The sequence below is a fragment of the Chelon labrosus genome (assembly GCF_963514085.1).
Source record: "Chelon labrosus genome assembly, chromosome: 16".
NCBI lineage: Eukaryota > Metazoa > Chordata > Actinopteri > Mugiliformes > Mugilidae > Chelon > Chelon labrosus.
The window spans coordinates 6,541,784-6,556,547 of record NC_140349.1 but is presented as its reverse complement, the minus strand read 5'-3'; the positions used below and the strand labels follow the sequence as shown (position 1 = coordinate 6,556,547).

The 14,764-nt window shown below is 43.1% G+C and overlaps 1 protein-coding gene across 1 annotated transcript; it reads right to left on the bottom strand.

Annotated features, from left to right (window-relative positions):
• Positions 1-233: 233 nt before the first annotated feature.
• On the bottom strand, positions 234-14,364 carry lipea (lipase, hormone-sensitive a). Its single transcript, XM_084563010.1, has 11 exons — positions 13,833-14,364; positions 11,188-11,435; positions 8,292-8,576; positions 8,090-8,180; positions 7,863-8,008; positions 7,576-7,761; positions 6,563-6,715; positions 6,250-6,394; positions 5,534-5,761; positions 4,262-4,635; positions 234-1,058 (listed from the first exon to the last, which is right to left on the bottom strand). The coding sequence occupies exons 1-11, from the start codon at positions 13,840-13,842 to the stop codon at positions 792-794; spliced, it is 2,133 nt and encodes a 710-aa protein (XP_084419136.1). The 5' UTR covers positions 13,843-14,364; the 3' UTR covers positions 234-791.
• Between the last annotated feature and the right edge of the window lie 400 nt (positions 14,365-14,764).

The window sequence follows — 14,764 nt, the reverse complement described above, 5'->3', positions numbered from 1 at the left end:
TATCGGAGCGTTGAGAACAAGAGCAAACAGGGCAAACACCTGATGTGGCGTTAACACGGGCGTGGGACCCGTCCCAGCTGTGCTAATCCATAGGTTATCCGGGACGTCTGGCTTCTTGAAGGTGTTGCATTTTATTTTAAAAGCTTCACTGGGTCAGGTTTGACACTCTTGAGAACATCACGTACATTTCTCATTTGCGCCGAGCTTCAAATAAACACCAGAACTCATTGCAATTGTGATTTAATACAAGCTTCCCATGTAACACAGTGGAATTCATTTACAGTACAGCAAGTTGCTTTCACGAATCCAGACACAGCTGGTAAACACAATGTGAAGGCCTCGTTAATCGATAGCTTGTAAACGTGTGACAAACCGCGCGATACAAAATAATTCCTCGTGTTCTGTGTAAAATCCCGGTCAGTTTGTTAAAGTGTGCGTGTCCAAGCATAGCTTTAAATCCAAGGCACAACAGCTGCCGTAACGGTTTTAATAATATCTTACAACAGGTTTGGAGATCTGTCAGTTTGTAATGCTTGTGCGACGGAGCTGAATATAAGTTCTCGGTAGTAGAAAAATACTAGGGTTGTATTAGAGCTGGTGGTAGAATGTTTTCAGTGGCTCTCGTTGCCTACAGAGAAATGCTGTGCAGCAGGTTTAAAGTGCGGTATGCATTAGTTTCCTCCACTGCGTCCTCATAATTCCCTCCTGATTTTTTTTTTTTTTTTTTTTATTACTTTATTATTCACCCTCGCCACCTTCGCATCTTTCAGGTACGACAGCGAGATAATCAATCAGCCGGATGGATTCACGTTCTGGTAAGTCTCCTCCAGCTTCGGTCGCTTGTGCGGGGTGTGCGTCGGGCTTTCCTGCTGAAAAACCTCCCTCATTCGAGCCACGCAGACTTCCGTGGCGACCTCCGTCTCCTTGGCGAGCTGCGACAGGCTGAGGAATCCGTGAGGCAGGTCCTCCACCACCGTCAGAGTCACAGGCTGACCCATGGCCCGCAGCTTCTTGGCAAACATCACTGAGTCGTCCAGCAAGGCATCCAGAGCGGAGGCCTGAGAGGACACACACACACAGAGGAAAAATATTGGAAAAATGGTCAAGATGCTACAGCCACAGTCTGGATACAGGTCTGGGGCCGTATTCTTAAAGATTCTTAGTGCAAAGAGTTGCTCCTGGTGGCCAAATTCTAAGAAAATTCCCCTGAAAGTTAAGAGTTAGTGGTGGAGAAAAAGATTCGTGACCCGGCTCATTGAACCGTCCACCAAAGAAGACTCAAAAATCATGAATCTAGACGTCTATTGAATCGGCTCAGTTGAGTCCTACCACATTTGATTAATATATAATCAAACATAAGTACATTTTGCTTCTCTGTCGAGTGAGATCACAAAATGTACTCATGAGTCTCTGCTTAACCGAGAGCAGGGAGTCGACAGCCATTCACTCGGTCGGCAGAGAAACAAAACTCGACGTTGTTGAGTGAATTAACAGCCTCTGCGTCCACTCCACGTACATTTTAGACCATAAGAAAATAAAATATTCTTTCGTAGTAGTCACCCTGTCCTCATTCACTGTTTTTTTTGCACAGTTTAATTTTGAACTTTAGGTTTAGGCTTATGTAAGATACTTGATAATGATTTTCAGCAGCTGATAAATGGCAATAACAGGTGACTAATAATCCTTTATTAGGTGTTTAACTGTGCTTTATTACGTCTCGAGTGAATGTACTGGAAACACTTTCTTTCGCAATCGGGCCATTTTGGGTCTAGATGACTCACAAAACCCGGCTCATACCAGTGAGTGACTCAGACCGATCCGAATCCCTCAAAAGATCCGTGTTTTACACTACTATTAAGAGCACAGATCCTGGTAAAGATAAAAGGTATTCCTAAGGTGAGATCTGTTGACTTTTAAGAGGCTTATGTTATGAAGCAGAAAGGAGAAAGTGGTGGGAAGGAGGCATTTATCTGTTGTGCTATATTTTCCCCATGACTTCCTCTTGGCTTGTAGTGCGACACCGGGGACAAATCTACGTCTCAGAACACTTTTATTCTTATTGAGCCAGAATCAAACACTGTTCCTCTGTCCAGTTGGGTTTCCTGCTTCCTTCTTCTCCAACGCTGCTTCTTATCGGCCGGTTAGCAATCACAGAAACTGATGAAAGCTGAGCCATTTTTACTCTCGTTAATACCAAAATGGATGAAAAATCACCAGCATGGTAAATGAACGGAAGCAAATAAATAGAACTATCAGTATGTGAATGGGAATGGCTAGGCGCTACGTCATCATGTCCAAAAAAGCCACTTCCGTGTCCATTCGCTAATAGAGAACCGAAGTCCCGCCCCCTCTACTTCCGGGTTATGGGACCTATCTTTCGAAAAAATATGAACGGCAGTCTATGGCGAAAGATAAATTATTTTCTGGTCCCGATCGATTTGTGCCTTGGATTATACATATGTTGTTTTTCAGAATAAAAAATGATTTTAAATGTCAAGAATGTCACAGTTTGTCGCAAGATAGTTCAGTAAAACGCTATGGAAAATACGTAATTAAACGAACTACAAGTCCCGCATGCTGGCGCGTACAGAACCGACCTAAACTCCCTTCGTGTAACTACAGCTCTCGACATGACCCGATTTATAATGATTGTCACCTCGTTTGATGCTTCTGCCTTCGTCCTGGAAGAAGACGGTAAAGCTCAACAAGGAGACAGCCATAGTTCTCTAGTTACGTACATTGTTCGAGACGAGAGATGTAGTTCACTAAGCGATCTCATACAAAACTTAATGTTGTTCAGCTTATTTACGTCAAATAATTTATCTCTTGACGTGAAAAATTATCTTTTAAATCCACACACATCATATGTGAAATTCATGCCACAATTCGATCGGGACCAGAAAATGATTATTATCTCTCCATAGACTGCCGTTCATATTTTTTCGAAAGATAGGTCCCATAACCCGGAAGTAGAGGGGCGGGACTTCGGCTCTCTATATTCTAACGGTTACGGTGCTCTGTCAAACTGGACTACAACGGCATTAAAATGGTGCAGATCTCTTATTACCGACTTCCCCTCGACGAAAAAGAGAAGAAGAGATGGCTGAAGTTACGGTAAGTTGGATCTCAAATGATGAACATTAATAATAATAATAACAAAAATAATAATAATAACCGGCTAGCGATTACTAGCGAGCTAACGTTACTAGCTTACTGTTATTTTGATTAGACTATACCCAATTATTTCACATTTAAACACAATATCTAAATAAATAATAATACATTTAAATACCACCAGCCATCTCATCTGCAGCAGAATTTACATGCACAAAACTATCCTGTTTTATTCTTATCTAATGTATGTTGGGAAAGTTACCAGCGAGCTAACGTTACTAGTTACTAGTAGTACCTAGCTAGTAACGTTAGCTCGCTAGTAATCGCTAGCCGGTTATTATTATTATTTTTGTTATTAATGTTCATAATTTGAGATCCAACTTACCGTAACAACTTCTTCTCTTTTTCGTCGAGGGGAAATCGGTAATAAGAGATCGTTTTGTTCACGTCGTTTCTGTTATTGCAACAGGGGACACAGCACTGCACCATTTTAATGCCGTTTATTTTAACTATTTCGTGTATTGAATTGTGTTTTATTTTAAACAATTTGTACGGTGACCTTGAGTGTCGTGAAAGGCGCCTATAAATAAAATGTATTATTATTATTATTATTATTATTATTATTATTTGGTCCAGTTTGACAGTTTGACAGAGCACCTTAACCGTTAGAATATTAGCGAATGGACACGGAAGTGGCTTTTTTGGACATGATGACGTCACACTAGCCATTCCCATACTGTATACTCATTTTAAGGTATAGCTTACTATTTATTTTTTTATTTTTATGTAAGATATTATTTATAGGTACACAATCTTCATAGAGATTAGATTGTATTATCAGGTCTAATCAAGTCTAGTTAACGATGACGGGGTCAACCACACCTCCTCACTAAGATAAGAGTTTCCTGAGTTTTCCTTGGAAAGTTCTGGAATCACTCCTCAGCTAAGACTCCTTGCCAGGAACTTTTAAGCTAAGTTAGGAGATCTCTGAGAGGATCCTCAGAAAGCTATGTTTAGAGCAAGGTTTGTGATTACAGGTGCAGAGTGAGGCCTTCTGTAGTAGCTACGGAAACCCATTATCAGCATCTTTAAAGTAATCACGGCTACGTCGTTAAATCGTCTTGCGATAACATAAACGCTCTCTTACCACTATGTGTACAGGCGGCAGGCCTCTCAGCAAGCTGTTCGGAGACAGCACGGGCGACACAAACGGGTTCCTGATAACGGGGCACGACGTTGGGCGAATAAAAGCCAGGCACTCCGAGCGCAGCGGCTCGAAGCCTTCCGGGTAGGGAAGCTCTCCGGAGTCTGACGCGGGGATGCGGCCCGACGTCGCGCCGGAGTCGTTCCTTCTCTCCGCCAGGGAGCGGGTTCCGCCTGAAGTCCGCGCGGGGTCCAGAAAGGACTGGATCCAGTTGGAGGCGCCCTGGGTGAGGTCGCTGAGCAGCATGGCCGTGTCTCTGCCCAGAGAGCTCAGGCTGCCGCTCCCCACTGCAGGCTGCACCGTCTGGGAGTCTTCACCTGGAAGACGGTGTTAGTTTAGAAAAAGGAAGCAAAGACACCGGAGGAAGTTCACAGACTTGTGCAGCATAAAATTATCGAATTGCTCACAAAATGATGGACTAAGGCCAATTGTTTGATTCCTTGACCAAATGTTTATTTCACTTCAGCTACTATCTGTAGTGTCTCCAAATCAACTGGGACTTAAATGGGGAGTTGTGGAGTAGTGGTTCGAGGTGCAGCTTGGGACCGGGGGGTCGACTCCTTAGGTGCCCTGAGCAAGCATCTAACCCCCAAACTGCTCCCCGGGCGCGGTCCTGAGAGGCTGCAGCCCACTGCGGCGACTGTTCACACTACTGTGAACGACTGGACGGGTCAAAATGCAGATGAGAGATGATTTCCCCTTGTGGGATCAATACAGTATCAATGAATTATTAATTAATTCAATGTGGGCAAAGAGAGCTGTCTCTTTTACACAAAGAGAACAAAGTACAAATAGAGCAGTTCTCTGGGATTATATCTCCAGCAACAGAGATATCGATCCGAAAATGACCAGACAAAGACGTAAGCATGTGCTGATCACTGGCTCCAAGCTGCCAAAAGATTAGATCCTGAAAGCAGAATCTACTCTATTTCACTGCATCGCGTGCCTTTAATCCAGGAAGTCTCAGATTTCTTATCCGTATCTTGAAATATTTTATTGTTTACTGTATCAGCTGGTAATACCAGCCAAAAAAGGAAGCCAAGTGGTGCCACTGTCACACAGACCTGGTTAGTTAATTATTTTCATCGCCCTTTCCTCCCACATTACTCGGTTTATACATAAATCCTTCTGATGTTCTGTCCAAGAGGTGACGGAAAGTACTCCCGCGCTAAATGAGGCGTGAAACGGCACAGACACCCTGTGCCACCCACATACCTGCATAGGCATTGATGCATTTGGCAAGAACACCCAGAGGCAACAGCGGGTCGATGAGCGTGAGCAGGCGTGAAGGCGAGGCGTCAGTGGTGAGCAAAGTGGCGGGGTAGGCGGCCATGATGCCGTCGGGGACTCGGATGCCGGTGGAGATGGCCTTCATGGACACGGTGATGCAGAGGTTTCCTCCGGCGCTGTCCCCGGCAAGACAAATCCGCTCTGCAGTGGAGCCTGGGACAAAGATGGAGCTGTTAGTGTCTGAATAAAGAAGGGTGTTTGTGGATGTTTCAGACGTCCTGGCGTTTTTCAAGCGTTAAATCAATGCCCCGTACGACTTTAATACAGTTAAACCTTTAATCTTCTCAGCGTCTGTGTCGTACTGTTCTGTTTCTTTATATTTCTGCAGCTTCTGAACATGTGTGACACTTTGTGCGTTCGTGTTCTGATAACATGAGATAAAATTCACATGTCATTCAGTACAGAGCGAGTGTTGAGCCGCACAGATAAGCTAGCACTTGTAGGCCTTCAAAACCTTTAATTTTTACTCACTAATAATCATTGAACCTATTGTACTTCATGTTTTATTGCTTGAAAACAAAGTTTCTCTGCTGATGATAAACACAGAACAAGTGGCGGCCATTTAAAGTTTCCCCAAATATGAACAGATTTATTTATCAATTATAGATATATATAAATATCCTTTGTTTGTTTGCACGTACCCAGGAGATGACAGTTGTTCAATGCCCAGCAGTAGGCGTAGAAACACTCCTCCAGCGCTCTGGGAAAAGGCGCTTCAGGAGACAGGGAGTAGTCGACGGAGAGGACAGGGACGTTCATCTCCTTCGACCAGCTCCGAAGATAATTCTGGTTCACGACAAGAGTGGACAGAGAGGAGAATAAAAGAACTGCTAACCAAGCTTCTTTGCATTATTATCATTATTATTATTAGATTAAGAGGCCAACTAATAGAATTAACTTTTAGGAACCGCTGTCGCAGATTAACGCCAGCGAGTCTGCGCCAGCCGTACGTACCTCATGAGATCTGGACGTCTGGGCCACGAAGCCTCCTCCGTGGAAGTGGATGAGCAGCGAGCGGGAGCGAGGCTGCTTCTGCACCCAGGGGAGATGGGACATGGAGATGGGGGGAGGATCGGTCCGTGAAAAAGAGAGGAGCTCTTCGCTGTCCTGGAAAGTAAAAGGACAAGATCTCAAGTCATTAATAATGAAGTAAAGTACCACGGTGGTGTGTTAGGTTGGGTTTGTTGGGTACTAATACACACATCGTGGGCTTTTGTGGTTTGTAGACTTTGTTTTCACGTCCATACATTTTCTTCTGCTTGATGTTTTTTCTTTGAATTTGAAATGAGTCAGATAACCAGAGTGTGCTCGGCTCTTTTTCTTCCTGTTTTCCCTCTCTAATTAGTTGGAGTATGTCTGACTTGTACTGTAGATGCTCTCCAAGCATCAAAATATTAAAAAAAAGTTTCTCAAATGTCCATTTCAGGCTGGCTCCACAAGCCAGACAATACCCATAGACCTCCATGTTAAAGCAACAGACATAAACACGTTTCCCGTCTGGTACAGAAACATTTTGTGACTTTGTCTGTTTGCTAATAAAACATTTTAAACAGAATCTGCCTCCAGAACATTTTGTGTGGACTTTGTAGATTTATTACATAAAGAAATAATACCTGTAGAGGAAAAACTATAAATGTTATGCTCACTACTGGCCCTTATCTAGGCAAATTGTATAGCCCATCATCAGTGGGGAGAATATTTATAAAACTCACTTGTTAAAATGATATCAAGGCTTAAAGTTGTGCATAATTCAGGGCTGGCTGTCTTCGGTTACGAGCCGCCTACTTCAGTGTCACCCACCCAAGTCAGCTCCTCTCACATTATTGAATTAGCCAGGAGTTAGGAGGAGTCAGGTACTGCCAAAGGTGGCGGCAGCCAGAGGAACCAGTTTCAAAAACCGTTCTTCAAGATTCCTATGTGTGGCGGAGGGTTTGGTCGATCGTTATATAAAATCAAATGAAACTCACCTGTCCTTCTCGAAGCTCATAGGAGATCAGCCTCATGTGGACAGGCCCAGGGCCCCAGTGGGCTATTGGAGGTGACACAGTGACGGAGAGATTGGGGTCTGAGGCCAGAGGAAGGCGAAGGGTGTCAGGAGGCAGAGTGAGGGTGAGGTTCACCTGCACCGGATTAGAGGCAATTCTGTTGAAGCCCTGGATAGAGAGAGAGAGAGAGAGAGATAAAGCAGCTCAAGCACTGAAGAGTGATTGAGGTAATTAACAAAGTGAAAGGAAGCGTAGTTGACCCTGCCTACTGTTATAAGGCCGGACTCTGTGAGGTTCCAGAAGGATTTCCAGAACTGCATGTCCAGATTCTGCGTGATGCGTTCAAACTCGGCGCCGCGCAACTCTGGGTCGATAACGTACTTCCCTGATGTGAGGAGGGAAAGGGCTGCCATGCCTGCAGGGAGAGAAGAACTTAATTAAAAAGAGGATCATCAAAACAAGATCTGACAACGAAATGAAGACAAAAATGACTCACCGAAGCCAGACTGTTGTTTACCATACGTCTCTCCATATGAAACCATGCTTATGACGATGGTCTGCAGGAATGGACGAAGGGTAGGGGAGAACTGCAAAAAGAAATCAGACAGGTATTTAATATGATTTGCGCTGTGTGAACTTTACAGCGCAAAAATAATACAAAAACACGACTAGATCCGAAGCGAGCGCCGTGGGCTGACCTGAAAGCCCAGACAGCGGCCGTAGAAACACGCCTTGTGCATGGAGCTGTACTCCTGCACAAGCCTGTGGCTCAGCTCTTTGTCGTGCACCGCGTACAGCTGGCCGTAGTCGCTGTCGTTGATCAGCCGCTGGGCGAGGTGGAGCAGCGCACGCAGCTGGCACAGGGCGCTGCAGTAGGCCTCCATCTCTGTGGCGTTGTGGTCGGCCCTGAAGAAGGCACCGTTGTAGTTGGAGGCGATGTAGCGGCCCTTGTGAATGATGTGCAAAAGGCACGACTGCAAGACCTGAAAGAAAAAAGACACAAGAGAAACAAAGGCTAAGAGTTACAGAGGGAATTGACCTATGGCTAAACCACGCCCCCTCCACTCACTCGGACAAACAATCAACATTCGATGACAGGCGCTATGGCAACTTTCACAGAAAGAGACATTTGTCAGGAGGCTATCGATGATTTTTGGAGTCAGAAGGATTACATTTCATCTCGAAGTGACCAAAAGGGTCTAAACTATGCGTTGGAAGGTTATATTAATGATGTTATCATTGAGAAGGTCGGTAAGAAGCTTCTACTTCAGGCAAAAAATCTACAGGTCTCAGTGCAAACGTGAAAAACCCCATCTCGTTGCCATCACCATCTCAAACAAGATAGAGGATCAGCATTGTTCATGCACTGCAGGGTAAGAAGTGTGATTTACTTTCAGTTTATTCATTTATTACTTTCAGTTTATTAATCTAACTTGACGTGACTTGTAAAATATGCTATCGTAGTTGCTACTAGCTTATCATAGATATATATACTGACTAGATGTCGCCTTGGGCATCGAAGCATACGTCAACACCGCCGCCATCTTGAAGCGGGGACCTGAAGCGCCAAATTAGTTTTCCGCATTCAGATCAACTGTAAAGATGCCGGACTTTTGTGCTCCATATGGATGTTATATATGTTATATACTGTAGCCTAATCATTTAATAAGCTGTAGTAAATACTGGAAGATGTTTTCACACTACGTACGCACGTTATGTTTGTTTTGTGTTATGTAACCATTTTACGCTGGGTCATTGTATTGCAGGCTTGCTGATGTACAAAATAAACCAGTACAATTCAAATGTTTTAATTAACATGTATTTTTAAGTATGGATATCACACCATTGTAGCCATTTTGTGTGCAGTAGGCTAGGCTAAGGTAACGATAGTTAATTTTAAGGTCACTGAAGTGGAAGAATAATAAACTTACACCTTATGAAGTAGATTAATATCAAAAGCTTCAGTTTTCTCTGGACTCGATCATAAATACGTGTCTGTCAGTTGGAACAAACCAAAAAACTAAAAAAATCATTTCAGATTTGGACGATTTATGATTTAATTTCTGCCTAGATTGACGCTAATGCATTAAAGGGGGTTGGAGCCCCGCGGCAAGATGGCGTCTCTATTGACGCATTCGTTCCAATGAGAAGCAGTAGTCAAGGCGACATCTAGTCAGTATATATATCTATGCTATCTTATTTTTAATCTAAACCTAGCTTAAAGCTCCGTATTAGCATAGCTAGTTGCTAAACATCTGTTAAGAGTAACAAGTTCCATGTCTTTGATCTGACACATCGTTGGGATTGAATCCATAGTGAACCGGGTTACTGCTCCCATGTTATTGACGGCTCACTTGACCGCAGTCTTTGGAAAGGGTAAAAAATAGACACCGTCGTCGCCCAGCCTCTCGGGATACCTAGTATCGGAGTTGCAGGTACCCCATGCACACCGTTTGACCATTTTAAACTTAAAATGTCACGAAAAAAACATATAAAAACGAACGAAAACTGACTAACTGGAATGCATTTCAATGGACGTGGAAGCAGAGAATGTCCGAGTGTATTGGGTTAGCTGTGCGCACTGTGATTGGCTCATCGCGTTTGGGGGCGTGGTTTAGCCATAGGTCAATTGTTATAATCACTGTTAACAAAGCTATGTTTAACAGGTGAAGTGTACATAGTGTGAAAACTGATTAGGATTTTTCAAAAAAATATAATCGGAACAGGGTCGTTAACACTGAAAGGTAAGTTTAGTTTGTCTCTTTTTCAAAGTGCAACATATTTATGTGATACACTGGTGCATGAGCTTTGAAATAGAAACTGCTTTGTCAGCGTTTTAAAGCTGCAGTCAGGCGCCAGTGTAATCGATAGTGTTGATTATGCAGATACATCATCGATACGTCAATGTGTACGCTTAGCCCTGAGTACGGCGGCGCTGCATCAAAGCTGAAGGTCAGAAGATCTATAGGAGTTCTTTAAACAGAGACACAATAAGATGGAAAAAAATGAAGCTGAAGAGCAGAGAAGAGCCGTCTGCTTTCTGACCTCAAAACAACGACAGCAGCGTCGTTATTTAAACTATTACATTAAGTTGTGACCGGCTGTTATTTGGTGGAAGATGCTACGCTTTTCAAGATACTCAAAGACACTTTACATAAAAAGAACATCAGATCAGCAAAACAATGTGAAACATAACATTAAAAACACAATAAACTGAGCTAAACTCTGACAAAGTGTTTTTGTCAGAGATTTGAAGGTGGGAAGGTCGGTAGAGTCGCGGATGTGTTCGGGGAGAGAGTTCCAGAGGGAGGGGGCAGCTGCAGAGAACCTTAAGTAATTATAATTAAAAAATAAACTGTTTTCTTTACTTTGTTATGAATAAAATACTAACATCTAACTGTATACAGTGTATTTAGACAGACTTTTTACCACTCCTGTGAGACCTGATCTACTCATCTCACCCTTTAGATGGCTGAATTGAAACAGAGATATATTTTTTATCAGTAATGATGATGATGATGGTGCACTTGTTTTTGTTTTGCTTTGAGTCACAGCTACGAACGTACACAGAAGAGCCAGTGGGGTCCGCCATACCTTAACCAGGGTGCGGTAGCCATTCCCGGGCGTGTGCGCGTCGAAGTCGTAATGGTGATAGACGGAGGTGAGGCCGGCGACGACGGGCTCCAGGGCCCGGCCGTGCTCCTGGATCTGTTTCATGCACGTGACCAGGCGCTTGGCGACGGCGCCGTACGGCAAGTCAGAAGTCCCGCACAAGACAGAGAGGTTGTCCTCGCATACCGTCTCCAGGGCTGCGAACACAACCTTGTAATCCATATCGGAGGCTGAAAAAGACAGAGAGAGAGAGACGAGAAGTAAATCTGAGTAGCTCTTTCACCGACTTCTTTATATCTGCTACCCTTGTTATTGACACGTGACGTGATGTGGACTGTTTGTCTTGAAGAAAAGGGGATCATCCCCCTGAGAGTAAACGTATAGATCACAATGAGCTCAACAAAACTCCCCGCTTTGGTGATTATGCTCCTGTTATCTGTTTGGTCAAGGGTTGAAGTTCCAGCACACGGTGAAGACATCACTGAAACCAGCTCGTCTTGACGCTCGATGAGAAAACACCACAAGTCTAGTCGCCTTATTCTTAGCTTTGATTTTTTGTATTAACCAGGGCCTGGACGACTGAGAATCGAAGCACAGAGGTCCCATTGTGGGTTTCTGGAATTAAGCTTGTGGCGCTGGTATCAGCAGATACGTCGGCTGATAGGAAACAAGAAAATTAAAGAACAGAAACCCAACAACAACAACAACAGTATGTTTGGGGACTGCTTCATCGTGACACTGCTACACAGCTCGTCCACAAAGATGCACGGATATGAAATCTCATTCTCTGAAAATTTAAAAAGGACAATAAATGTGTATTTCACGTGTTAATGTAAAAAATATACTGACTATAAAGGTAAAATATGATTTTCTGAGTATTTTTGTGTGTCACCCACTCTAACTATGCAAGATGTGTGTATCTTATGACCACAAGTGAAAATAAACAGTATTTGCTTCGTGACTGTTGTTTAGTTTACCTTGAAACAGTGTCAGAAAGGTGTTAACTATTCTGAATTAAAGTGTTTCTGTTATTTAGCCTAGTACTACAAACCACAGCCTCCAAAATGAAAACACAACATTTAAAACCAACGCTGAGTATAATAAGCTTTGTGAAGATAAGATTTATTTCAGCACCGTTATATCAGACGGCATTCGTTTTCACTTGTGTTACCAAATTAACTCGCAACTGAGAGGAGTACAATGAATACACACACAGGCAACATAACGAGCATGCAGTGTGCCCTTCGCTAACATATCCTCTCATTAGTCACGGCATTATCACGCTGCATGGAGTGAATGTTCGTGTAGAAACCAGACAACTTGTGCAGTGTTGCTTTAATCCAATGAGAAGAGGAAAATCTCTGCTGTGTCAACAGCAGCTCAGAGCGCAAAGAGCCTGCAGCACTTCTGCTTCATAACATAAACAGTGAAGGATTTCTCACAGTTCTCACAAATGGCCATTCTGTTACCGGACAACCGGTTCCTGACAACAGAAATAGTCCGGTTCAGTTCTTATTTGAGCCATACTCAGAAGTTTTCCTGGCAACATATTTTAATACATGAGTCCTGCACAAAATCTTAGCTTTGCGAAGGTTATGGTATTTAGCGTTTGTTTAAAATACCTGAGAAAGCTGTGGATTCATCTGTGCTTTCATGTTGGAGGCTGTGATTTGTACTACTACTGAACCTGTTTCTGCTATTTTGACAACCCCAATTTTAGTCAGTGGACTCGGCTAAATAACAGAAACACTTTTAATTCAGTCCAGTTTAACAGCACCACAAACTATATCCTCCAATATGATCTTACAGTAGAATAGCCATCTTTCTGACGCTTTTTATTTATTTTTTTTTAGCATAAACTGAACATTAGAGCAGTCCAAAATGAGGATTTAGTACTTACTAGTGTACCTAATCTTTTGGCAAGAGAGTGCATATTCATCAAACAAGCTGGTGATTAATTTTCTGTTGACTGTCCAGCGGTTTCCGGCTCTATTTGCCTGTATAAAGTTGTCATGGTTTAGTTGCATACAAATCTGTGTTAAAGGGAAACTATTTAAAGCATATTGGTGGAATACATCTTAAAATGTCCTCTTCCTGTTTAAGCATCTGATGTGCATCCCGTCAGTAGTTTAAACGCTCTGTTTTCCAGTTGAATCTCACCCTTTTCTAAATAAATAAATGGGCCTGTCTTGCTCCCTGCAGCTCTTTCCACCCAAACAGCTGATAAATGACGTCAACCTGTCAACAGGCTCCTCTGTCGTTGCCCAACACTGACCGGTAATATCAGCTTTATATCGTTAAAACTGCTCCATACCGTTTAAGGCAGTGTATTGAAGCTAGCTTAGCCCCTCACTTTACATATCTACTAACAACAAGCTAGGATAAACAACATTAACCTAGCTAGCGACGAGGGAACGTTTGCTTCCGAGTGGCAACTTCCCCGACAACTTTGAAGTCTTCACCTGCCCGTTTGCTTCCCATTTCCTGCCAGATTCAACCGCTGTCACGCAGTAACATCAGCTTATCCCGTGACTGAGCTTCCGGGTCGCGTTAATATGTGACAAAGGCGCGAGGCACGTGTACATATTAGCGTATTCGAGGAGTTTTATAAGTTTCCTTGAACTCACCGAGGCGCATCCTCTTCCTCCTCGATGTGTCAGTCAGTTGGCTGTGTCAGCGCGCCCGCAGAATGTTGGGTAAAGTCACGTGAGCCGAGCGCGAGCGAGCCACGGACCCTCGCGCGCGCGCGCACCAACCCCAACCGCCGCGGACCGTTGGCCATTTAGCATATTAAATCAACAGCTATGCTAACAGGAGCGCTAAGCTAACAGCATTAATGTAATTATCAGACAGATTCTGGTTATTTTGATTATATAAATAGGTCAGTTGTCATGGCAACGCGGTTCTTTCCTCCCCAGGTTTGACTTACATAGAGGTTTAATGAGTCTGACATGTGCAAACAACAAAAACATTTACAACAACTTCATTTAATTGGATAAACCGTAGGCTAATTGCTGTAGGCTAAATGCTAATTCTCTTTGAGCCGTGATTGTTTGGACACTAGTGTTAAAGGGCTGCGGGACATCTACAAAAATACCACAATACCAAAATACACCGCCCAACTGTTTACTAATATAGACCTATAACTTATAAAACTATAAATACTATAAAAGACCTCAGGATTAATTTAAGTTTTGCTTGTATGATTTGTGTAATTCCAAATACACAAAAAAAAAAAGAAAAAGAAAAAAGAAACAGTTGTTAGCACTGATTCCTCGCAGCAAGACGGCTCCGGGTTCGAATCCAGGCCTTTCAGTGTGGAGTTTGCATGTTCTCCATGTGTCTGTGTGATACTCACAAAATAAGTGTTTTTGTGGAGATATGATTATTGTTTTATTTACTCTGAGAGTCACTTTTTAGTTTATTGCGAATGTATTATTTTATTATAGTCTGTCTAATAGAGAGCCGAAGTCCCGCCCCCTCTACTTCCGGGTTATGGGACCTATCTTTCGAAAACATATGAACGGCAGTCTATGGCGAAAGATAAATTATTTTCTGG